We start from the raw sequence: 24,304 nt of genomic DNA on the forward strand, positions 1-24,304 counted from the left end.
TGGGGGCGTGTACAATACAAAAATCGTGGTAGCTGCTTGTATTTTCTCTTAAGAAAACTTCTATAAGCGCAACCGAGTAGCATAGTTTAGCTAGGCTCATCTGCATTGACTAACTCGACAATTAGCAAGCTGTTGTTTTATGTCCTGTGTTTAAACATGTAACAGAGACACGAACTTTTAGCTCTTAACATATTCTAAAAATGGATGGCATTATCAAAAAAAACGACAAATGAAGCTTACCTTACTATGACTCCAGCTCGCTTCGCATTTCAAAAAAAAGGTCCCGCCGAATTTGAACGCCTTTGGGACAGAGGTCTTGGAAAAATTGGTATTCATCCGCGACTTTGCTTTCGACGTCCTTAATCTGGTCAGGTGGTGTTCCTCTTCTTCATTTAATATGCAATTATAACTTGGATGGATAACTTTATATAGTCTGACTAAATCTTACATCATATTTAGTCCCTTATCAGATAAAGAGCGAATTTCCGGCACTATTTGTATCTCGCATTAATATTGCCAGTGGTGATCAGTTTTTATAAGATCCGGTTACCTTTTTAAAACTCGGATTGTCAAGTTATGTTCACACCTTTAAATTTATGTTTCACTGAACTGACTCACATCCTCGAGTTGAAATGCCAATAACTCAGGAAATTAAGTTGAAATTACATAACTCATTATGTTAATTGGAAGTAACTTATAGAAAAACGTTATGATAACTAATTGAGAGTATGACTTTTAACAGTGTGGATCTTTGACTCTTCTGTCCACAACCCAATGATTCTCTGTGTGGTTCAGGTTATGTAAGTTTACTGCTGTTTCCATGGTGATTAAAACAGATATCGGTACATTTAACAGTGTGGGTCAGCACTATAGTACTGCTGGAAAATAAAATTAGGATATTCATAAAGCTTGTCAGCAGACGGAAACATGAAGAGCTCTAAAATTTCCTGGTTGACATCTGCTCTAACTTTAGACCTGATTAAACCCAGTGGACCAGAATCTGGATTTCAAAATTAAATCCAAACTTTATTTTCATCTGAAAAAAAGGACTTTGAACTGCTAAATGCCAGTCTAGATCTGCTGCCATCTCGGGTTCAGGAGTGGCTTAACAGAGTGTCAGTTGTCCATCTTTACTTGATTATTCAACTTTTTTCTAGCACTTTTCCCTTCCACTCAACTTTCTAATGACATTCTTAGAGACATAAGTTCAGAAATAATGAACCTATGTGGCTTTTCTTCCTTTGTAAAACGCAATAAACAGTTTTCCCTATGACCATGTAGTAAAGCATGAAATATCCTTTTACTGAAAAAATCTTGTTTCAATTTGTAGTTTTCTTCAGCTGTAAGCCATAATCATCTAATTACTGATTATGTGTAATGAATCTATAATAGTGAATTAAAGGATTAACTCAGATGTAATTCTGAATTAAATATGCTCCACTGACACATTAAGTCATTTTTTTTATGTTTTGATTTTTTTTTTTTTAAATAACAGCATTCACAAAATTCAACCAGTGAACATGCAACGAGAATCAGATGTAAAGTTGATTAAAAAAAGAGAAAAATCATCCATCCATCCATTCTCCAAAGAGAAAAAAAATCAAATAATGAAAATTTAGGAAATGTAGTTACGGTACAAAACCAGAAGGTGGCGGCAGAGTTTGTGACGCACGCACATGGAGCTGCAACCAGATGCTGCAACACCACAATGACCGAAATGTTTCTGCCTTTCAAGCACTTTCCAATAAAATGCTTCCACGTAACAATTTCTTCCACATCCGGACCGTTTTTTTTTACAGGAGCAGTGTTGACATGCTGACTGCTCTGCTCCGTTTAACCAGCTTTAAAAAGAACATCACAGCGGGTCAAATCCACAACCCTGAAACACAAACACAAGATCAACTCCTGCTTCCACATTTCCATCTTTTATTTCACTTCAATAAATTACCTCAGCCCCCGGATAGAACACGTCAGGACGTTGCTTGTGAAAAATGCAATCTTGTAAGATTTTTAACAACTAAAAAAACAAATAAAGTAAACATAATCACATGAGGCAATTTATAAAGCACAAAAAATGACAAAAAAAGCACAGTACAGTACAAAAAGGCAGAGCAAACCTTAAATACTGTGAGAATAAAAGCTGATGGTCCAATATATAGTTAACACAGAAAAGTTGCCTGTCCTAGTTTACAGCTCATGACTTTTGAACTCGCTCTTTTTGAAACACCAGAGGTGCAGTGAGTAGTCTGCAAACAGTGCATCAAGTTACAGCCAAATACTTAATACATACAGTAATATGTCAAGTATACATAAAACCAGCCCAGAAAACTGTTTCAGGTTCCTACCAAGGCCATTAAATACCAGTCGGTTAGATATTACACAGAAATAAACAGTATAGAACTTTAACATGAAAAAACATGATCAAAATGAACAGAAATGGTTTTTATAATTGAGGAAGAAATGTTCAGTATTATCATGTATGGAAGCCACACTGTCAGGCTTGCTTGATGTTTACATCACAGTGTCAAGGCAGGCGAGGCTCAATCATGGCAGAAATACAAAAACGAGCTGCTGATGGTCGGAGTCGTAGAGTTTACATCCACTCATTATGGACAGAAATATTAACTGTCTGGGTTTTAACAGCATATTTGGAACTTTCCATTTCCTTTAAGGACTGGCGGAACATTCATCCTGTTATGTTTTAAAAACAACAATAATCAGGATCAAATTAGGAGTCAAAATTATGCATACAGGCTGAAAAATGTGACTGACTTACATTGTTCAGACCTTCAAAGAAACAGTTCTCAGATTGTAATGTCACCTGTTGAGCGAAAAAAAGCCACAGAAACTTTTTGACATAATCTAAAGCTCTCACTGCCTCAGTTAAGGTCAGAGGTCATGATTCCATATTGCTCTGTATTTGACACCCAGATGTACTTCAAAGAAATCTTCCGGAGAACATTTTATAACTGAGTACTTTAGTTTTGGAGAGAAGAAGAATGCTTATACAGGCTCTTAACCCTAAAGAAGTGAAAAAACTGTAGAGCAAAGTGGTGGCAGCATCATGCTGAGGATCTGTTTGCTGCCAGTGGTGCAAAGTGGATTGCATAAAGAAGAAGGAAGACCAAAATCTGGGTATAGTGCTGCTCAGACCTGAACCTTCAGAGTCATATAAAAACTGTTACAAAGTCAGTCTTCTAACACCTGAAGAACATTTTCAGGATTACAGAACTAAAAATCTACAGAAACTCATCCATGCATTTATCTTTCCTGCAACAGCGTCTTCACAGGTCTGCCTAAAACAAAATCAGACAGATCAGAGAACAGACTTTAAAATACTCCTGTTGGTTAATAAATCAGTGAGTGTGGTGGATGTCTGAACCTGTATGCATAATTTTGACCATATTGGATTAGAGAAGAGTTAGACTTGATGCCACTGATGTTTCGTCGTCATTCAAAACAGTTTAACTACATACAGTACGTAGTTCTTCATAGTTGTGATGAGTGGACACTATGGAGTACAGAAGCTTTTAACTACCAGAAGCTGGAAATAAAGTATCTAATTTAAATAAGATTTAAAAAACAACTTATGGTGATTTATATCTCAGTAAAACCAAAATATCTTCTCTTTGAAGTGAGAATGGTCAGAGCAGTAAAACAGAAACACTTGTTGGGCTTTTTAGATGTCATTAAGAAGAAACAGGATGAGAGGGAGAATCAAAGTGGCTCCATTTATGCCTCTTTAAGAAGTCAGTCTGTCAGAGGAGAGCATTGCTTATAACAAGAAGTTCTTCTTGTTCTAACAAGAAAACCTTCTTGTTATAAATGAGATATAAAACTCACCTCATTATAATGAGAAGGTTTTGCTCTTGATTTATTTCTAGGCACTGGCAGTTAAACACTTCCATAAATGGGGTGTTTCTGTTTGTGAAGGTAAGATTGTAAAATACAAACATGACAGAATACTGAGTCTGAAGTAGTACAGTGAAATGATGGTTCTACAGTGGAAACGGCTGGATTTATCCCAGCCTGGTCATTGAGACAGAAACACTTGTCCCATTTCACAACCCTTCCTCTCAGTTCATCTATTGTTTTTTTTCCTGTATTGAGTCTGAGGATTAGGTGAACCACCGCTTCACTTTAGCAGGACAGTTCCTCTGCTGTGGCGCTACAGGAGCTTCCATGGGAAGCATCATCAGGCGTCCAGAGCTTCAGCTGTGGTAGCTGGACACGGCCGCCTGCTTCTGGGAGAGACGCAGCAGCTCCTCTCTGATGGCCTTGATGAGCGAGGCGGAGGAGTGGGTGGGGGGCGACGTGTCCAGGGGCGGGGTGGAAGACAGGTACGCCGCCGCCGCTGACGTGTCCAGGTGGACAGGGGGTGCCGTGGGATCCCCACTTCTACTCCTGTGCATCTAGAGGTCACAGAAGGTCAAGAAGTCACACAAGCACAGAAACTGAAGGCAACCGGCAAATATTTATACATCAAATAGTTTACAAAAGAAAAGAGAACTGTTAAGTTTTATTTCCAACTAAACAAATTTGATTAAACGTCATGTTTTTAGTAAATCTGAATACAAGTAAATATAATATAACCCTTAAGCAGGTATTAGACAAACTTTTCATATTTCTTTATCGATTTGAAGCGAAAACATTCCTAAGTCTACAAAGGAAGTAGAAAAATCCCTTACTGCCTCTTTTTCAACTTCCAGCCTGGAGAAGTTGTCAGTGTGGTAGAGGTTCCAGCTCAGGCCTCCGTTCTGGCCGGGAGCCGCCCTGATGCCTGCTGGGTAGCCGTTCATGCGGCTGGACAGGCCCACCTGTGTGAGGTGATGGAGCTGGGCGCCTGGAGACACACACAGCGCAGCAGAGTCAGCTCACCCGACACTCGGTCCGCAGCACTGCCTCCAGCTCAGCTCCATGCAATCCACAGAGTCCAGAGAGCGGTCAGTCAGCCGAGCGCTTCACTCAGGACGCCGAGAGCCAAAAGACGTTTGTTTTATTTAAATCATGTGGCCATGCAGGAATAAAGTCAGCTCTTGAATAATTTAGCGCTTGTCCAGTTGGACAGCTTTGCAGAAAATCTGACTGCATTAATGTTGGATACATGAAATCGGTAAAATTAGTAAAAGAGGAGAAGCAGGACAGATGTTACTCCAGAATGCTTAACCCAAAATTATTTAAATGATTCTACTAAAGTAGTTATTAACTGCTATTGCTCAGTAAAACAGCCACACTAACTGTCGCCCTTGGCAACCATGTGTAAAATGCATAAAAATAAAATCTTAATTTATTGCTGAATAATCTCACACTGAAAAATTCTGTCATTTAATTTGAATCATTTTATTCAAAGGGAGAAAACACAGATTTTCTCTGCCGCTCTCTCCTCAGGATTCAGACGCTGCAGAGCGAGACAGAAACAGGAGAACCGTTTCTGACTTGGCAAAACATTTTTGGTTCCCAGAGGTTCAACAATTGGAAATGTTCAACTATTTAATAATTACCTTTAGCAACATTCTCAGAGGGGAAACAGGCCCACAGCATCAGAGATCTTACACCATGTTTAAAAAAACACTTCATTTTAAAGGAAATGTACAATTAATATTTCCACCAAAGGAGATGATTTATGATGGATAATGATAATGAACAACTGTAACTTGTCCTCAAACGCATTTTCTCCAGAAAACTGTGAAATTTGTATTTTTAAGTATCAGTTCTGTTTTGTTGGTTTTCTAAAATGTAAATTGAAACTTTAAAAGGTTGAAACTGTACAACAGCATCAGTAATTCATGACAGCAGGCGTGTAAATGTGTCGTTTTCAGACCTGCCCCCCTCCCGTACCTGTGGTCCCCCCCACCGGCCGCGGCCTGGCAGACGAGGGCAGCTCCTTGGCGTAAAGCCCCCTGCTGGAGAACAAGCTGTCCGGCTGGAGAGACTCGCTGAGGCCCGCGGCTTCTCCTGGTGGCAGGTAGCTGGAGCCAAGGCCCTGCCTGAAACACAGAAAATCCTTCAGTTACACCAATAATCACACATTTACTGCAGCCAAGGTGTGAATTTACTTCATGTGAAAGAAGTTATGAACTGGTAGAAACTAAAGTCCCCTTTTCACAATACGTGTAAAATTTTCCAAAATTACAAACAGATGTTTGTGTATTCTGATGATCTCTGGTTAGATCTGATCCATTAAACTCATAAATTAAAGACAATGCTTCTTTTTTCATTCATGAGGGGCCAGCTCTGTAGATGCACCAAAGGAAAACATTCAAACCGCTTAAGCAGAGAGGAGATTCCACTGGAAATATCCAACCAGACATCATTTTGGTGTCATAAAATACAGATTAAATTAAACTTATTGATTTATAGGTGAACTGCTCACCTTGGGGTCAAGCCTTGGATTGCAGGAGAGGAGACACCCAGCTCAGTGAATCTCTAGAGCAGACAAACAAGAAAACACGTTAACTGAGAGTAAACAAACATCTCAGGTAGATTTAAACTACTTGAAAATGCTCTGTGTTGCCTATAAGGATGTAGAAAATTCAAGTAAGGCAATGAAACCGGATTTAAATGTCATTTCCAAAATATTTTGTTGAAGATTTTCTTTACTACTTTTGGATTCTGCAAGCTGAACCAGAAATAACTTTTTTTGACTCGTGGTTCAGTCAGTCTAATCGGTCACCAGCTGTGAACCTGTTTGTTCTTGCAGTTCAGCTGCTGTAAAAGATTTAGGAACGCATCGGAAAAGTCTCGCCTAACCAACCGTCCAGAAAAATCAGAAACATAGGAGCAACTCAAAAAGATGCTCACACTTCCTGTTTACCACTTTAAAACCACAAACTATAGTGGATCTTATTGGAGTTTTATGCGAGAGATCAACACAAAGTAACACAAAGTAAATTGTTTCAATACTCGACTGAACACAAAATAGTTTCATCTCTTGTTCTTTAAACTGATGAATGATTTTTTTGGGGGGGCATTTTCTATAATCTATGAACGTTCTTCATCCTGCCAAATGGGATCTAATTCATCCACTATTCTGGTTACAGAAACAGAAAATTAGTAAATGTAGTTAGTCACAGTTTATTTAACAACATTATTGCTTTTCTACACTAAAGGAAATATGGTTTTACTCTTTTAAAGGAAATCATCTGTTGAAAACAGTTTTTTTGATTAAATCAGACTATTTTTGTGCGATAGTTAAATTTCTTTGATGTCTAATACTCAGTCTGATGGATTTATTAGCAGCTCAGTTTCCAGCAGCCACTTACAAATGCCTCATCTTCTCTAAATGCCTCCTACTCATGTAACTCTAGTTGGCAATGAAAGCTTTTATCTGATCCTGTCCTCGCTCTTTAAGCCTAAATATGATCTGAAAGCAGGATATCTACACCATGCATAACTTCTTTGTCTCTCAGCAGTTCCATCCATAAAATAAAATAAAGCACCACCAACATAGATTTTAGCTTACAGCAGTAATTAATGAAGACACTTGTTTTTATACAGCATAATTTCACAGAATGTTTCAGGAGGTTCCTTTACTTTCCCTTCTTTGAGAGGCAAAATGCAGATGAAGCATTTAAAGACTGTAATGCTGCAGGTCTTAAAGAGTGAACTTTATATGGCTGGTAGGGCCGTACGCTCAGCGCTCTCTGGGACCAACAGATGGAGGAATACTTAACTAATTAGTTGGCAAAGAGGAAACGACTTAAGCTGAAGCTGCAGGCTTCATGTTGTGAATGAAAGGACATGAAAGGGAGAGGACATGTCTGCTAGGGCTTGGTTGGTTGCACTTTTAAATAAGGGTCTGAATAGACAGAGAAAAACTTTTATACCAAAATATAGCATCATTACACAAGCTATGGTAATTCAAGGTCCAGACTCGGACCTTGAATCCGAGTCTGGACTAGAAGAAGGCTAGCTGTCTCTCCATCAACATTTTTTATGTGGATTGAAGTATCACGTTAGAAAAGCCTGATGGAAATGGCAAAATTCAAAATAACTTCCTGAATTTCATTAAAAGGTTTTTAAACCTGCTTCAGGTAGTTTTTGGCTTTTTCAGAAAAAGAGTTCATGAGCTTAAGGGGAGATGGAAACACGTTTGCAATGAACGCTCTAATCAAGTGGTGGGTTTGTGCCAGAGACACAAAACTCTGAAAAATTTCTATGTCCAAACCTTCAGCATGTAAGAGAGGACTCTCCATTCTTGTGAGGTTCATGCTAGTTAGCTACCTCTACTTCCTGTTTATTACAACATCTGACTGAATCATGCTTTGTCTAGTCTGGTTGATTCACATTAATTGTTGCTACAAAAAACAATCTGATTGGACGCTGGAAAAGACTACTGTTGTGTTCAAGTTGTGCTAAAACTAGTTAGCTTATCAGTGAAGCTATTCAAGCTTAAAATAGCATCTCAATGCTAAACATGTAGCAGCAGCACAGATGCTAACGCTAATGTCAGCGTCCTGATCCATGAATGATCAGGAGTTCCAGATAAACAGAGGAAAACTAAATGGATAGAAAACTATTTTCACCAATCTGATGATTAAATATAAGAAATATCTTTATGGATCAGCTCATATGTCTGTTAATTCAATAATTTAGCAGCAAAAAGGCTTTTTGAATTGAAAATATCGCATATTTTGTACAGTAAGGGATTTTTCTTGTTTCGATTATTTAAGTACAAATCCTGCAATTAATAATTAAGTCCCAACATTAGGCTTAGGATAAGCTTAGATTCATAAATATCAATAATCACTAAAAGTTGGTCAAATAAGCATGATTAAACCTTTGATTAAGATCTGACTACTTACACCAGGAAAAGGAGGCTGGTAGGAGGGGCCCCAGGCCCTGGGGCCCCGGCCTGGAGGGCTGCAGCCCTGGGGGTTGCTGTTGACCCCGGGCAGAGTGATGCCCGCCGTGCTGCTCTGAGAGGTGGGTGACACCAGAGCGAAGGCGTCGTCCAGCAGCGAGTGCATCTGCTGCCGCGCCTCCTCAATGGAGGGCTGTGGGGGCAGGTAGGGGGGCGGGGGCGGGGCGTGGCCCGGAGGGGAGGAAGCTGGGCCGAGGAAGACATCATCGGTGGGGGAGGGGCTCCTCTGAGGGGAACCGGGGCCTTGGTCCGGATCCGACTGGAATCAAAACACCAGACATTAACATGCATATGTTTGAGCGTCAGTAGAAAACTTTAGCAGATGTTAATTATGGTTATTTCTCACCACGTAGGCCACGTTGTTGACCCCAGGGCACTTCCTATAAACGGCGTCGCTGTCTTCAGTGATGAGGTGGTCTTTATCTGCTTCTATCAGGCCTCCATTCAGCTGATCCTTCAATCTCTGCTTTGGAGAGCGCCGCCCACGACCGCTGGGGAGCCAACAGACAAAAGTCCACATGACGTAAAGTCATCCTGCTCCAGCTGGATCAGACAATGATTTCAGACACAATCACTGATCAAAGACATCAGCTCAAACCTTTTCTTGGAATCCATAAAGACGGCGGGAACGGGATTATCTGGATCCAGAATCTTATCGATTTGAGTCTGTGCCTTCTGGTAGATGCGATCCTGCTCCTTTGTGTCGCTGAGGCTGCCGACCATGTCGTCCATTGCAGGGAAATCATAATGACCTTTCCTCTTGGCGCGCAGGCGAATCTTGTTACGATGATGTTCAATCTCTGACTTGTGCCTCAACGCTGCCTGGATCTGAAGTTTAGAACCATACAGACATTTCTAATCAATCTTATTGGGATTTTATGTGAAAAAACAAAACAAATGAGCACAAAATGGAAATGATTCTTGGTTTTCAACATTCATTATAAAAATCTGAAAAGTGTCCCATGCATTTGTAATTAGGCATATGATAAGGCATATCGCTAGCTAGGTGGGTGAATGGGAAAGGTGGGTGAGTAAGTAGGAAGGTTGGTTGGCAGGTGGGTAGGTTAGTTGATTGGTGGGTTAAGTTGGTAGGAAGGTAGACGGGTACATAGGAAATTTGGTTGGTTGGTAAGTAGGTGGATGGCTAGCTACATAGGTTGGTAGGTGGGTAGGTAAGTAAACTGGTTGGTTTGTTGGAAGGTTGTTAGGTAGATAAGTAAGTAAGTAGGTAGGTAGGTAGATGGGTGGGCAGGTAGGTAAGGTTTTAGGTAGGTGGATCTTTCTGTCCATCAAGATGAATTTCACCTCCTTGTTCATTTGGTTGGGATCAGACGGTTTGCCGTTGACGGGTTGGCTGTGCAGTGGTGGGACAGGCATTGGCTGCATGGCGATGAGCTGGACTTTGTTGGGAAGTCTGCGGCTCGCATCTGTGGCGCGAGACATCCGGTCGACATGTTCAAAGATGGAGGCTGACGACAGCTGCTCATTTGCAGCACCATTCATAGGTGGTGGACCTGCAGAAAGAAAGGAGGGGAAATATGACCCTGTAGAGCACAGGAATGCTAACTGCTATTGCTAATCTATAAATATTGATTTAAATTAGGGAACAGAAGCTTCAAACACAGATGTGAGCTTTCTATTAAATTGACCAAACTATATTTAAAGCATTATTTTTGTAAAAATATTAAATGTAGAGGGAATGTTGCCATGAACTAGCATGGGTCTCCATCTACAAAAGCTAAACTTTCCTTCAGACAACAGCATTAACCTTTTTCTGGTGAGGTCTATTGTATCTGCGCAGTGACTGACAGCTCAGCAGACAGTGACGGATGGTGAGAACGAACGGAGCACAGAAACAACTAAAGAAACAAACAGGCAACACACACAGACAGCTGCTGGAGGTCAAGCCTGAGCTCTGTGGGGGAAACAGAAAATCTTACCAATTCTATTCTTGCCTGTAAACCATGAAGGAAAAGAAAAAGAGTCTTAATGAGATCAAACAAATCAAGAAAAACAAAGTTAAAGATCGCTTTGATGAAAACCTAAAGTCAGGTGTGACACATAGAAGAAAAAAAGACAGAAAAAAGCCTCATTTGATAAATGGATTTTAAAAATTATGCATTTTTCAGGTTCAATGTTTCTTAATGATCTAAAATAACCTGAAATCTTATGCCTGTATGTTGTAGCGTTATGCAAGGCAATAATTGCCCCTAAAGATAATTGATTGACTGGTGGAGGATTGATAAAAGACTTTCTTTGTCTCTAATCATTTTAAAAACAAAAGCAGTTGTTCAGAGGAGCAGGAAACACCCTGATTACAGACTGACTGAACCAAAACAAAGACGTCACACATGAGCTTCACACACCTTCTAATTATAAACACAGTGGAGCTCGTTCTTAGCAGTAACAATGCAGCGAGTATTCCTGTGTGAATGATTCAGCCTGCAGTGTGTGTGTGTGTGATGGAGTCTGGCTCCCAAACACACACCCTGTCTGACAAAGCAAGCTTGATTCAATCAACAAGCTGTCAGATAAAGTAAATTCAGCCACTTTGGGTTTCCCCTCCCCATTCCTGCTCTGAACCCTTTTACACCACAAACATAAACATACAACATCTTTCCTGGTTTTTCTGCTGCTCTCTTCAGTTTTTCTGCATTCTTCACCGTCTCCTCTGCCCTCAGTCTGGCCCTCTTGTCAATCAGTCCCACCAGCTTTAACTGCTCTTTCTTCATCTGCTTATCTCAGCTCATTTTCCCGTCCGTGCCCATCCCCAACTTGTTCCTCCTCCATGTTTGGAGAAACGTTGCCATGGCCACATGCCATTTAAAACATTGATGGGGGCCTTACGGGTCTGCTTGCTGTCGCTGGGCGTGGCGTGGGCTCTCGGGTTCTCCTCAGTGGGTTCCCGTTCACTGGAGTGGTCACTCACCACTGAGTCACCGTCTGATGGGGAGATCCTGCCCAGAAAACACGCGCACACACTTACATGAATAATACAAGCCACAACAATGTGCTCTAGCGCCATGCATTATCAATAAACAAGGTCTTCCAGGAAGGTATGAGCCAGGACGTCCAACAAGTCAAAATGGAGTTAAACAGGAATACAGTCGTACAACAATAAAGTGGAAATAATCAAAGAATAAAGTCACAATATTACCAGAATAAAGTCATAAAATTATTAAAGTTGTAATAATAGAAGAATAAAGTCATACAACAGTCATAATAATATGAAAATAAAGTTGTATAAAAACAATAAAACATTCAACAACCCTACAGTGAAAATAATAAAAGAATAAAGTCATAATAAAACAAGAATAAAGCAATAATATTCCAAGACTAAAGTTGTAATACCACCAGAATGAAGTCTGGTGGTATAATATAAGAAGAAAGTTGTAATAATATGAGAATAAACATATAATATTATAAATATAGGCTTGTACAACAAACCTCGTAAGAATAAATTCCTAATAATACAAGAAAAAAGGCACAATGATATGAGAATAAAGTCATAATATCACCAGAATAAAGTGATTAAATTATGACAATAATTTGAGGAGAACTCTTGCATTAAATACACTACAAAATATAAAATAAGGAATGTTTCACATTTTGTGAAGTTAAACTTTGGTATTGCTCTTATATGTATAGAAATATTTACTCTCTTACCACATCCGCATCAAATCATTATCAGTAGATGGATTAAAAAACAATTGATCAAACGACTGAGTATTCAGAAGAAAGAACCACGGACTGGACGATCAAGTCACCTTAGATCTTGATAACTGTCAAAGCTTTGCTCTTATTAAAACAACTTTTTTTTTCTCAATATTTTTATGATTTTCCTCTGGTAATACTATAAAAGTTTATTAGGATAAAATTAAGATGTTATTGTGATGCTAATATGACTTCATTCTTGTAATTTCATTTAAAAAATCTCTTAGTCTTACTAGATCCAAAACTAATAATTGTATTAATTAACCTGCAGAGTATTTTTTTTGTTTATTTGTTATGGTGTATATGTAATTAAAACCTGAATCTGCAGCTCAGACAACGTTTAAGAAAACGTTTGTCTGCAGTCAGGCACAGTTTCCCTGCAATAGCACTGACCTTTCTCGCCTCCGGCCGCCGCGGGACGCCTTGGTGGAGGAGGCGGAGGTTTTGGATTTGGGCGTTGGGACCTCGCCGTTCTCAGATGGACTGAAGCCATCTTTAATGGACTGAGCGAGAGGAGCAGAGCCAGAGCCTGGCAGGGCGGGCTCCTGGATCACCATGACATCATCTTTACTCTGCTGGCCAAGATGGAGTTTGGCAAAATCAAAGCCTTTCACACTGGGAGCCTGTAGCTGAGGAGAAGAGGAGGATGACGTAAACACAGCACGGGTAAAGGTGGAAAGAAAAGGCGGAATAATATTCTGAGGTCATTATGGTAGAGCTGCTAAGCTGCTGTGAGCTGGATTTTACTCGCAGGTTAAATGGAGAACAAACAAGTTCCAAGTCAGGATGACACATAAATATTCCAGTAAGACTCTACATTTGCAGCCAAGACAGAAATACAATTTTAGAGCCATAATTAGGTTGACTAACTGAAAGGGTCTGCAGGAGGGAGACAGGCAGACATTAATGAATAAAGAGAGTCTGGCAGTCTGTTAGAAACTGGGGTAAACACAGAACTGAGGTGGTGGTGGGTGGGGGTTTTGGAGGGTGGGGTTATTTCTGTGTAAAGCCCTCAGGACGTTCCAGCAGCACAGGGGTAAAAGGAGAATATAAGCTCACTGTGTGCTGACAGACAGAGAAACTCTGAGATGAGATGTGGCTACCAGACTAAACACTCTTCTTAGTTCCTAAACATTCAATTGTGCATCTTAAAAATGGCTAATCTTGTGTGACACTGCTAATCCCAAGAGACGATATTTGTGTGAATGCTTCTGTGTGATGCTTATTACGTAACATGTAAGACAGCAATCTGCAAGAGGAAAAGGATTGCAGCCAAATGTTCTGATCATTAAAATCCTCACCTGTTGGCCTCCTTTGACTAAAACCTGCTGAAAGACAATAGATACTGTTTTTTAATTTAGTAGAAACTTCAGCCTAAAATATTCATGTATACAAAAACATTTCCAAGCATATTTGATTGCGATGGGTTAATGATAAACAGTGACACTTGTTTTGAAACATCAATATTTTTCTGTCATATTAGATTTAAAAACCTAAAATCTACTGTAAATTATTATATAATATAAATAGGTGATTAACTTTACATTTCCTCAACTTGAAAAATAATTATCAAATGCAAATAATATATTTTAGATTATAAGCCTTTAAAGGACGGTAAGTTTACAAATGTTGCAGCTGCTGCGTGTCTCATCCGAGCTGATCCCAAAACACTCACGATTTCCAGCAATAACTTCTCCAACTTTCCAAAGCATATCTGCTTGTTGGGAAAATACAAACTTTCACTTGCTAAAACAGTAGTGTACTTTTTTATGTAGTAGGATGTGAAAAAGTGAAAGAGTAAAACAGAGATCATGTTTGAGCAGCTTTGAGTTTACTGTTTCTGTTTATGCTGACGAAAAAGTCTGGTCGTAGCGTGAAAAGTCAAGTTGTGTGTTTTGGGCCACAGACAGACACGATAAAGAAATGTTACAAACAACTGAATTAACATGAACGTCATTTTGCAATAACTAGAGAATTTTTGCTTTCAGTTTCCATTAAAACAAATATGATAATGCTGAAACATTTCTCTAAACACAGAGGCTGTCTTAGGGTGAAAACATCTCATGCCTCACCTACAACAGACCACACACTGCATCTGCTACTGCACAACACACAACCTACACACTAACAACAAATCACAATCGGCTGCTAAAACACACCACAGTCCACACACGTCCAGCACTACAGTTCTGCTGTCGACTAAAGTCACTAGATGAGCGGATCCAGGATCCAAACAACCACTGGCCTCCATGTACCTTCTCCTTGGCTCTCCTCCCTTTAGACTCAACTTTCCTCTCTTCTGTTTTTACTCCTGATGGTTTAGTCGGCACAGCTCTGATCCTTTCTAGCTGTTGCTCTTCAGATGTCATTTTTTTCATTTTGAACTTCTTATTTTCATCCTCTTCCTCCTCATCCTCCTCTTCGTCATAATTATCTTCTTCTTCTTCTTCTGTTTCTTCTTCTTCTTCCTCTTCTCCTTCTTCTTCCTCTTCATCACTGCTCATTTTTTGTCTAGTCTTGGGAAGAGCTACTGGTTTCTAAACAGAAGCAATGACGGACAGAATGAATGGTTCCATGTTGAATATTTTTCTCCACCAGGTAATAATTTAAACCTCCAAAACTTGAACAACAACCAGATTCTGTCCAATAAAATACATCTATCACCTTTCTAATTCAAGATGTGTAAATACGCATACAGTCATGTGAGTAAATTAGGACACTCTATGGCAGTCTGGACATATATTTATGAAAAATTCCAGTGACATGAATAAAAAGTATATAAAAAATTGTCTTTTGCTAGAAGCAATTTCTGTCAGGTCATAAATTAGGACAACCCATGTTAACTCCGTCCTAAAATGACTGCAATCACACATACAGGTGAATCACAGCAGGTGTGCTCGATTAAAACATCATTACTCAGCATTTTGAAGGATGTTTGCCCCGTTAAAAACCAGAAACATCGAGCTTGGTGCTCCTCACTCTTAAAGTGAAAGTGGTGAGATTCAAAAAGCTGTCTAATGTTGGCTCATGAGTGTAGTTAGGGATTTAAAGAGTTTCTAAAGAACATAAAATGAACAGTTTTATGGCATAGAAATAGTCTAAAAGAAGTGGAGGACATTCAAAACGTTAACTAAAATGCAGAGGTTTGACTGTCCAAAGAAATATAGTCTAACAGCAGCCCACAATTTGCTAAAGAAAACGGAAGATGTGCAAAGAAGAAACATTTCCTCTGAGGAAAACATGGAGGTCCAAAGACAAAACGTTCCTAGCTTTTCCTCAACTAGAAAACAAAATTATCTTGATATATTTTGCTTAATGAGAAAAAAGCTGGATTTATGTTGTTAAAGTGACATAAAATCACTGGTTTTCTTATTGATAACATCAATATGAAAGCATTTCTAAAAGAACTAAATATTCAATGGGTGTCCTAATTTTTTAACATGACTGTATTCAACAACATAAACCACAATCACACACAAACTGTCTGACTACATAATCTACAAACCACCAGACACTACTCTGTACCTTCCCCCTTTTAACTTCCAGCTCCTCCTCTTCTTCTTCCTCCTCCTCCTCTTCCTCATACTCCCCCTCTTCTTCCTCACTAAACTCAATATCCCTTTTAGTCGGAGGGCGCGGCCGGTGAAGGGAAGCTCCTGATTCACTGAACGAAGTGGTGGACTGAGAGAAGAGCAGTGAGGATGAGTGACAGGCGATGAGTAGAAAAGACGAGGCTGTGCTCTAACCAGTCAGAGCATCTGCTCAGACTTTTCACAATAAAAGCACAGTTTAAATCAGAAAAACAGCAAGATGCAGCTGCAGACATTCAGTCAGAGTTGGAATAAAGAAGCTGTGTGGTTCCCCGAGGAAAACTATAACATCAGTAACATTATAAAAACAAACAAAGGAGCTTTTGATCAAAATAATGATATAAACTAGGCAGGAGAACAAACATTTTTATATTTTTCTGGTTATTTTTGAGATTATGACATTGAATATAAGGGACTGGAAGAAATAATAATAATAAAAAACTTTTAAATGTGATATAATTTTATACATCCTTGTTGAAGAACAAGGAGAAAACTGATCTAAATTGTTATAGATAAAAATAAGGAAACAGGGAAATTAATCTGAAAAGAAATAAATACCAGCAGAAGTAATTTGCCTTTTAGAGTAACACGAGGAGAAGTAATAATTCTCTGTAATAAAATTATTAGAGCTCTGCTCCTGCTGCATATTCATTACAAAGACAGATAGAGCTAATTAATCAGCAGCTCCTTCAAGTGACCATTAGTCACGTTTCTTTCAGGCTTTATCTTCTTCAGACACTGCATAACTTGCTGTGGCTCAAATTAAAGGTTTACCCTGAATAAAGCATAGTTAATAATTAAAAGCTTTTCCCCATTACTAATATAATTTATTCAATCCAAATGAAACACAAACAAACTCGTTAGAAAAAAAGGAAACAACGGAAAAGCAGCAACAACTTGGCTGCATTAGTAAGAACACCATTTAAATAATATTATTGATCCAGTTTCAGCATTATTAGTAGAATATTCATCATCCAGACTTTGGATGGATGAATGGATGTTGGATGCATTCATCTAATATCCATCCATCCAACATATATAGATGCTGGATGGGTCAACATATATGGATGGATCTATATACCCATATATACATCTATCCATCCAAGTAGGATGGATGGATGTTGGATGTACCTTCTGCCTCTGCTGGATGGTTGTCAGGTGGGTGGATAATAGACGAATGGATGGATGTTGGATGTCTGGATGGATGTTGGATATCTGGATGGATGTTGGATGTATAATTGGATGGATGGATGGTTGTCAGGTGGATGTTGGATGTACCTTCTGCCTCTGCTGGATGGTTGTCATGGCGTCCGGCTGGAACTCCAGCTTGTCGGTCCGGCAGAGCTTCCAGTAGAGGATGGAGATGATGATGACGACGACGAGCAGCGGAACCACCACGCCGATGACGATCCACATGTTGCTGTTCTCTGAGTCGGAGGGGGAGGACGCCAGTTTCTCTACAGCTGGAAGCAAACACCAGCAGAGCGGCAGGATGACACATGGCGCTTTAACACCAACCGAGGTAATCTGGCACAGAGAGGATACTCACGCTGAGCCAGAACGCCCTGCACACGGTAGCCCAGGATAATGGCGGCCCTTTGAACATCCAGGCTGTTCAGCAGGTTGGCGGTTTGGACAGCAGGCATCCTCTGACCATTATGACCCTCCACAAAATACACCATCTCTGCTGGATTGTCGGCACCCTCCAGCCGACTCACACTCAAAACCTGACAGAGGAGACATGCAACGATTTCAGCCTCGACTCAAGAAAAACGTGGACTTATATAAAATGTGGGTTTTTTTCTAATAAAAGCAAGTGAATTTGCATATTAGCTAAATATTTAGCTCTGGGCTGCATTTAGCTAGCTCAGAGCTAAATATTTAGCTTAAGCTAAATAGATAGCTTGCTAATGTTAACTGAATATGTAGCTTCATACTAAATATTTAGTTATATTAAAGCTAAAAATCCATTTCAGGGCTAAATAACTTGATAGCTAAATATTTAATTTGGAGCTACATGCTCCAAATTAAATATTTAGCTTTAAACTAAATATTTAGCTATCTCAGACCTAATTATAACGTTTAAGCTAAATTGTTAGCTTGCCAAATGAATATTTAGATTCAAATAAAAAAAATTGCTTACAAATTAAATATTCAAATTGAAACTATGATATTTGCAAATAAACAAACACTGAAAATATGATTTTGAAAAATTTTCATTTTGTGCTCTTACAACAGTCTAAATAACCCAAATTATTGCTGTTAATTTTTGACTGTGTAAGTACAAATGTCTCCCTATTGTTTCTTCATCTTCTTCATGTTGTGAGAAGAGTCGATGTTTCCTAAACTGTACTTCCTTCCCTTGAGTTTTTAACCACGTCAGACGGGTTTTGACATACTTTTAGCTGGATTGCAAGAAAATCTACAGCAGCTTAAGGAAAAGGGACGTTGCTAAATAGAGTATATTTGTCTGGTTTCTATTCTACACAAACCGATCACCACTCATAATGACATAGTTATCCTTTCACTTAGTTTCAGTAATTACCTCATTAAATGTTTTTTATGTCTTTTCCCTCAAATGCTACCATATTTCTTTTTATCTGTAGTTATTTTAAGCTTTAAGTATCAGTGCAGACCACAGTGAGCTTCACCACCAACCCTGCACTGTAATTAAGAAGTTAGAATTTGTTTTGTTACAGATATTTCCACTTTCAAACACAAGCAGCTGGAAAGAAGAGCTCCCAGAAGCAAACGAGCTATTCAGGGACGCAGCCTGCTCTCTAAATTAAGAATGGAATATCTGATGAAGATCCTAACGAGCAATGTGTCACAACTGCTGTGGGAAAGAATTACTTTATAATGAAGAAGGCAGTGCCTCATTGTCAGTGAAACACAGCAACTCTGAGGAGCCGAGAATTCGTTTGAAGGCAGAAAGTAAAACTCAAAAGATTTGGACACAGCATACTTTAGCAGGATGCTATAAACCCTCAAAGGAAAGTTTGAGCAAACTGAACAGTAATCTTTATTTTATGTCTGGACAAATGTTACTTTTTAAAAATGGTTTAATACATTTACTGCTGTTGCACAAAGTCCAAGATAATGTAATATACCATCTCATCTATCGATTAAAGCTTTGTCCGGCTTTCTAACCGTAGGGCCAGACAGAGATTTAAAGAGATGCAGTAAAAGCAAATGAGGTGGATTAGCAGTGCCAGACAACACCTGGTGGAGTCATCCAGGACATGTTATTGTGAAATATCGCCGCTGTTGCGGGGACGCTGAACTGTTAGCATGTCATGAGGCTGTCAAATAGCAACAGTCTTCAATCAGAGGCTTCTTCAGAATTGTTGCAAGACCGACTGCTACTGGAGATCCTCCCTGCCCACAGCACCACCATCCACAACGGCACGTTGATGATTCTTGGATTATATCAGTTACAATATTTAAATTTCCCTTTGGTATTAATAAAGTATTTTTGAACTAAATTAAATTGAAGATAGCAGTTCATAATATACAACGTCACATTTCTTCTTTTTTTTGGCACACTTAAATGTTCAATATCATCTTTTTTAAATAAAATACTTTAAGCACATTTTTAAACAAAGATTTCACTAAACAATTCTCCAAAACAACTGTGCTCTGTGCAAAACTTTCATGCCAGACCTAGATAAATTACGACAAAGTATTAAGCTAAAAAAAAATTATTATGAGAATAAAGAATAAAATTATTCCCAGAGTGCATTGATAATTCATCCAGGAGGGGACAGGAAAACCCAGAACAACATCTGAAGCTCACTGACTAAGTTAAGTCAGATTAAGCAAGACTTTTGGAAAAATATTCTGCGGACTGACAAGACAAAAGTCTAACTTTTTGGAAGATGTGTGTCCAGTTCCATCTGGTGTAAAACTAAGAGTATTTCAGAAAAGAACAACATTTAACCTATGGTCAAACATGGTGGAGGTGGTGTGGTGATCTGGTGCTGCTTTGCTGCTTTAGGACCAGGCCAACTCAACATCATTAAAGCAACTCAGGATAACGTTGGGCAGTCAGTTTGTAACCTTAAGTCTGAGCAAATTTGGCTGCTGACCCATGATGGTGTCGCATGACCATGACCTGGTTGTTCATACAGGAAAATGTGGTTGAACTAAAACATTTCTTCAATAAAGGTGTCTCAACATTCCTCCATGGCGATGTAAAAGATTTATTGGTGGCAAAGGTGACAACTTTGAAAAATGCATTAAATATTTACCTATACTTGCCATCAACAGAAGTCTCCTAGGGGGCAAATACGTATCTGATTAGATCGGCCACTGTTTAAATGATCCCCGCATTATTTTCTTTATTTGTGTGTGTGGGGGTGTGTGTGCGTGTGTGTGATTCTCCCGCTCGGCGCCCTCAGGCTCTGCTGCTGTCTGTTGAACAGGAAAGACTGACGCTCAGGTCGTGTCTGGGCAGGCGACCTCATGCAGAGTCAGTTCTAGTTCATGCACAGCTATTAGAGTGGAAAGAGGTCAGCATGAATGTGTGTATTATTGCCCCGCCGTCCCCCTCTAGTCTCCTCTTTTATCTGCTCAGAAAGCCTCATCAGGTATTTTCATGGGTGACAACACTACGCCTATTCTGTCATGGTAGATCAGGGTATCTGTCTGACACACAGGATGTGAATTAGTGTGCAAAAAACACTAAGAGACGGTCAGCTTTACACACAGTCCAGCAGTCCAGTGCTGGACTTTGTGGATGGTCAGGCAAGTTCAGAACAATATTAATTAAATAGATTTAAATTCTCTGTTTAACTATCAGGTTGAATCAGGATCATTTCTGAAGCAGAATGTTTGAAATTATTACTCCGACATCCACATTATGAACTCAGATTTTATAAAGTCAAATAAAAATATTCCTCATAACACGTCCCTTTTATCTCCGTTTGTGGCATTCACTGATTCTAAGTTTCTTTAATCTTTCATGTCTTTGAATCCCACCGCATTAAAGCCGCTACTTTACCAAAATAGACAACTCTTAATCATCTGAACCGAAGGATCCAGACTGAGAAAGAGACTAAATGAATAATTGATCTGCTGTTAGCAGGTCTGTGGCTCTCCCCAGCCGGCGAGTGAAAAAACGAGGAAAAGCGACAGAAATCTGAACCCCGTTAGGTGGAGGTTGTTAAGTGGCGAGTCTCCTGGGTAAATGGGATGCTGTTGCCATGGAGAAAAAAGCCACATCCTGCCCCCCTTTGGAGATGAGATGAGCAGGTGCAGAGAGGACCCACAAAAGATGAAGCTTGATTAGTAAAGCAGTAAGGTTTTCACTGGTTACTGCAACTCACATAATGAGTCTGTAGTCTGTCCCAGCACTCAGAGTCTCTACCGTTTATAAAGACATTAAAAGAAAACAGAGGCATGAATCTAAAATATTTAGGAAGGCTTCTGTTAGCTTAAGCATCCAGTTGCAGAGTTGATGTGTGTGCGTGTGTTTGTGTGGGTGTACGTGTGTGTGCATGCACGTGTGCGTGTGTGTGCTCATGTTTTGGTTTAGCGTGGAATAAATGTGTGTGTCCACTGCAGGATCTGTTTCCAGGAACCAGGGCTGCTTTCTGGGGCAACTATTTACCCCCATTAGTTTACACTGCATTTACCAGGGTGAAAACAGAGAACCAGACAGACATTTACCCCAGAAAAATCCCCTGGTATTGAGGTATTATGTCTTAATTTACCTTAAACTATTAGGTGGAGGTTTTCTTTGTTTTTCGTTTTGTTGGACAGAGTACCAAGCATTTCTGATTTGTTAATTTTTAATACATTTACTGCAGTTTAGAATCATCTGGTAATGATTTCTGTTAACAGTCAGATTGAATAGTTGACATTTCTTTTACAACTGCCCAGTTATTGTAAACCTTAGGATTTTAAATCATTTCTGTTCTGAGGCACAAATAAACTCTAACACAGTGCTCTTGGATCATTAAAGGGGGCATTATGAATTTCCCAGGCACATAATATCATTTTAAAGCATAATAAAGTGCCATAAAAAATCTAAGTATGTATGTTTTTGAAGAGAGAATAACATTATAACATGATACAAATCTAAAAATAGTCAATTTCACACACTTTAAGATTTGAAGTTAGGTGAGCAAGCTGCTGCTCCATTTGAGATTTATCCTCAAATGGGACACATTGCACAAGATTTAAATAATAAAACCTGCTAATGTTACAAACTTCCTTTGATTTTTATATGATTTTATATCTGTTGCAGAGTGTCATCACTGTGAAATAATCCCAAATTGGAGAACACTATGGTTTAATCTAGGTCAGCGAGTTTTTTGTTCTCCCATTATTTAAAAACAGCTAGACGTATGCACAATATTAATAAAATGACTTACTTACAGCTTTAAGAGGACTTTTGTTGTGACTTTATATAAGTTATAATGTGTAACTGCTGTCAGGAGATTTGTTGGTGAAACCTATTACATATTGTTTGTTGTTTCTAGATTTTCTTATTAAAAATCTACAAATACATAAAGTTACAGCAGATTTAAACTCATGTCTTTTCCTCTGACGTTCTGAATGAGTGCAAAGGTGCGCTACCTGTACGCTGCTGTTGCCAACAGTGGTTGCTCTTTTGACTCGTCTGACTTGTCCCATTGCTTCCCCGAGCAACAAGGCCACTCTGCGCTCCATGTTGGCTTGAAAGGTCCGTTCGCTCATTTTCTTGTCCAGAACACCCAGGAGAACTATAAACACACCAATCGTAAGTCATTTCAATCATGATTGTTTTCAGTTTATTGACTGGAGCAGAAACTGGAACTGTTGTACCTGTTCTAACCCAGGAGGAGCGAAGAAGCTGACTGGTGTTCAGCTCTGGATAATGGAAAGCTGAAGGAAAAAGAAATAAGCATTAATGATCTAGCGGGGAATAAAAGCAGAATTATTTTTCCACATTTTAGTACTCACGCTCTGCAATCTGCAGCACAGGGAAACCAATGTAGTAGCTAAACTCTACCATTGTGAGCTTCATTAGTGCGTTGCTGACCTTCGACCCCATAAGATAACCCCGAGAACCACTGACAGTGAAGGTGATGTCTACTGGTTGCCTCGTCAGCTGTTTTTCCCCATATCTGTTTGTAGCCGTAGTGATGTTTAGAATCTGAAACAAGCAACAAAATGCAAAAATTGTGAGCGCGAGACATTTCGTCTTTTAGAGAGAAACAGAAAAATTCCCATTATGACATACTGTAGTTCATTTTAGAAAAAGGAAGAAACAGAACTTAGCAGTGTGGATATGAATAGTTAAAAATCCTATATTTGTTTTAAGAGGTTCACAAAAAGCACTAAAGATCAATAGGCTCACGATTAAAACAAAAGAATCCTAAAAATCAGATGTTAAAAACTTAAATATACTCCCATAAACAGAGTGCTGCTGTGTGTCTATGTTATCTTTCTATGCAATCGGTTCATTTTAATAGTCATAAACTGTTCACACATCAGTCTGATTGCGGTTGCATTTGTTTAGTAACATGAACGACTACACAAAAAAAATAATCAGATTTCGGCAAAAAATCTGAATTGAGCATCAAGACCTTCATAAACTCAGCTATTATGAACACTGATTAATAAAGAGAGTCAGTCAATACACAAAAAACACAGCCGAGTATTGATTCAATAATTTAAAATACCCAGAAGCAGCGAAAAATAATAATTTAAAATAGAACAAGTGTCTTGATGAAATGGTTTTGAATCAATGTCACTGTGCCTGAAACTTCTGATAGACTAATATTCAATCACACTTAATAATAATAATCTAGAATTGCCCTGCTCAAGGGGGCAGTATGCTGAAATAGAACTTGCAATTAACTTGATTATTATTTTTAATTGAGTCTCACCACTTTAAAATTAATAAACAATAAGAAAAAAGATCATAAAGCTAAATTTTCTCCAAAAGGTTTAACAGACAGTTGTGAGCCTTCAGAAAGTTCTACCCTAAATGATCACTCACATGGATGGTGAAGTTGGTTGATTCCTTCGACCGACGCCATACTTCTGCAAAAGCCATGATCAAACCTTTCTCCACGCTCTCAAAGAAGCTGCAGTATCGCATGTCAACATGACCCGGGATAAACTGCAACACTGCAGCAGAGGAGTC

The 24,304-nt window shown here is 39.1% G+C and overlaps 1 protein-coding gene across 3 annotated transcripts in view; it reads right to left on the reverse strand.

Annotated features, from left to right (window-relative positions):
• Window positions 1–1,909: 1,909 nt before the first annotated feature.
• kiaa1549 (KIAA1549 ortholog) overlaps window positions 1,910–24,304 on the reverse strand; it is a 38,141-nt gene continuing 15,746 nt past the window's right edge. Inside the window, exons 6-22 of one of the 3 annotated variants that reach the window (XM_023350479.1) lie at window positions 24,158–24,288; window positions 23,116–23,308; window positions 22,978–23,037; window positions 22,750–22,895; window positions 17,717–17,894; window positions 17,446–17,630; window positions 12,971–13,206; window positions 11,711–11,820; window positions 10,804–10,818; window positions 10,169–10,377; window positions 9,462–9,691; window positions 9,213–9,354; window positions 8,805–9,122; window positions 6,374–6,426; window positions 5,839–5,987; window positions 4,689–4,843; window positions 1,910–4,412 (exon numbers count right to left, since the gene is read on the reverse strand). In XM_023350479.1, coding sequence (XP_023206247.1) covers window positions 4,212–4,412; window positions 4,689–4,843; window positions 5,839–5,987; window positions 6,374–6,426; window positions 8,805–9,122; window positions 9,213–9,354; window positions 9,462–9,691; window positions 10,169–10,377; window positions 10,804–10,818; window positions 11,711–11,820; window positions 12,971–13,206; window positions 17,446–17,630; window positions 17,717–17,894; window positions 22,750–22,895; window positions 22,978–23,037; window positions 23,116–23,308; window positions 24,158–24,288 — 2,711 coding nt within the window. In that variant the 3' untranslated portion in view covers window positions 1,910–4,211. Of the gene's footprint in view, window positions 4,413–4,688; window positions 4,844–5,838; window positions 5,988–6,373; window positions 6,427–8,804; window positions 9,123–9,209; window positions 9,355–9,461; window positions 9,692–10,168; window positions 10,378–10,803; window positions 10,819–11,710; window positions 11,821–12,970; window positions 13,207–17,445; window positions 17,631–17,716; window positions 17,895–22,749; window positions 22,896–22,977; window positions 23,038–23,115; window positions 23,309–24,157; window positions 24,289–24,304 lie in introns of all 3 variants that reach the window. The other 2 variants (XM_023350475.1, XM_023350484.1) reach the window with 2 other exon arrangements.

Source organism: Xiphophorus maculatus, chromosome 2, assembly GCF_002775205.1.
Source record: "Xiphophorus maculatus strain JP 163 A chromosome 2, X_maculatus-5.0-male, whole genome shotgun sequence".
NCBI classification, from domain to species: domain Eukaryota; kingdom Metazoa; phylum Chordata; class Actinopteri; order Cyprinodontiformes; family Poeciliidae; genus Xiphophorus; species Xiphophorus maculatus.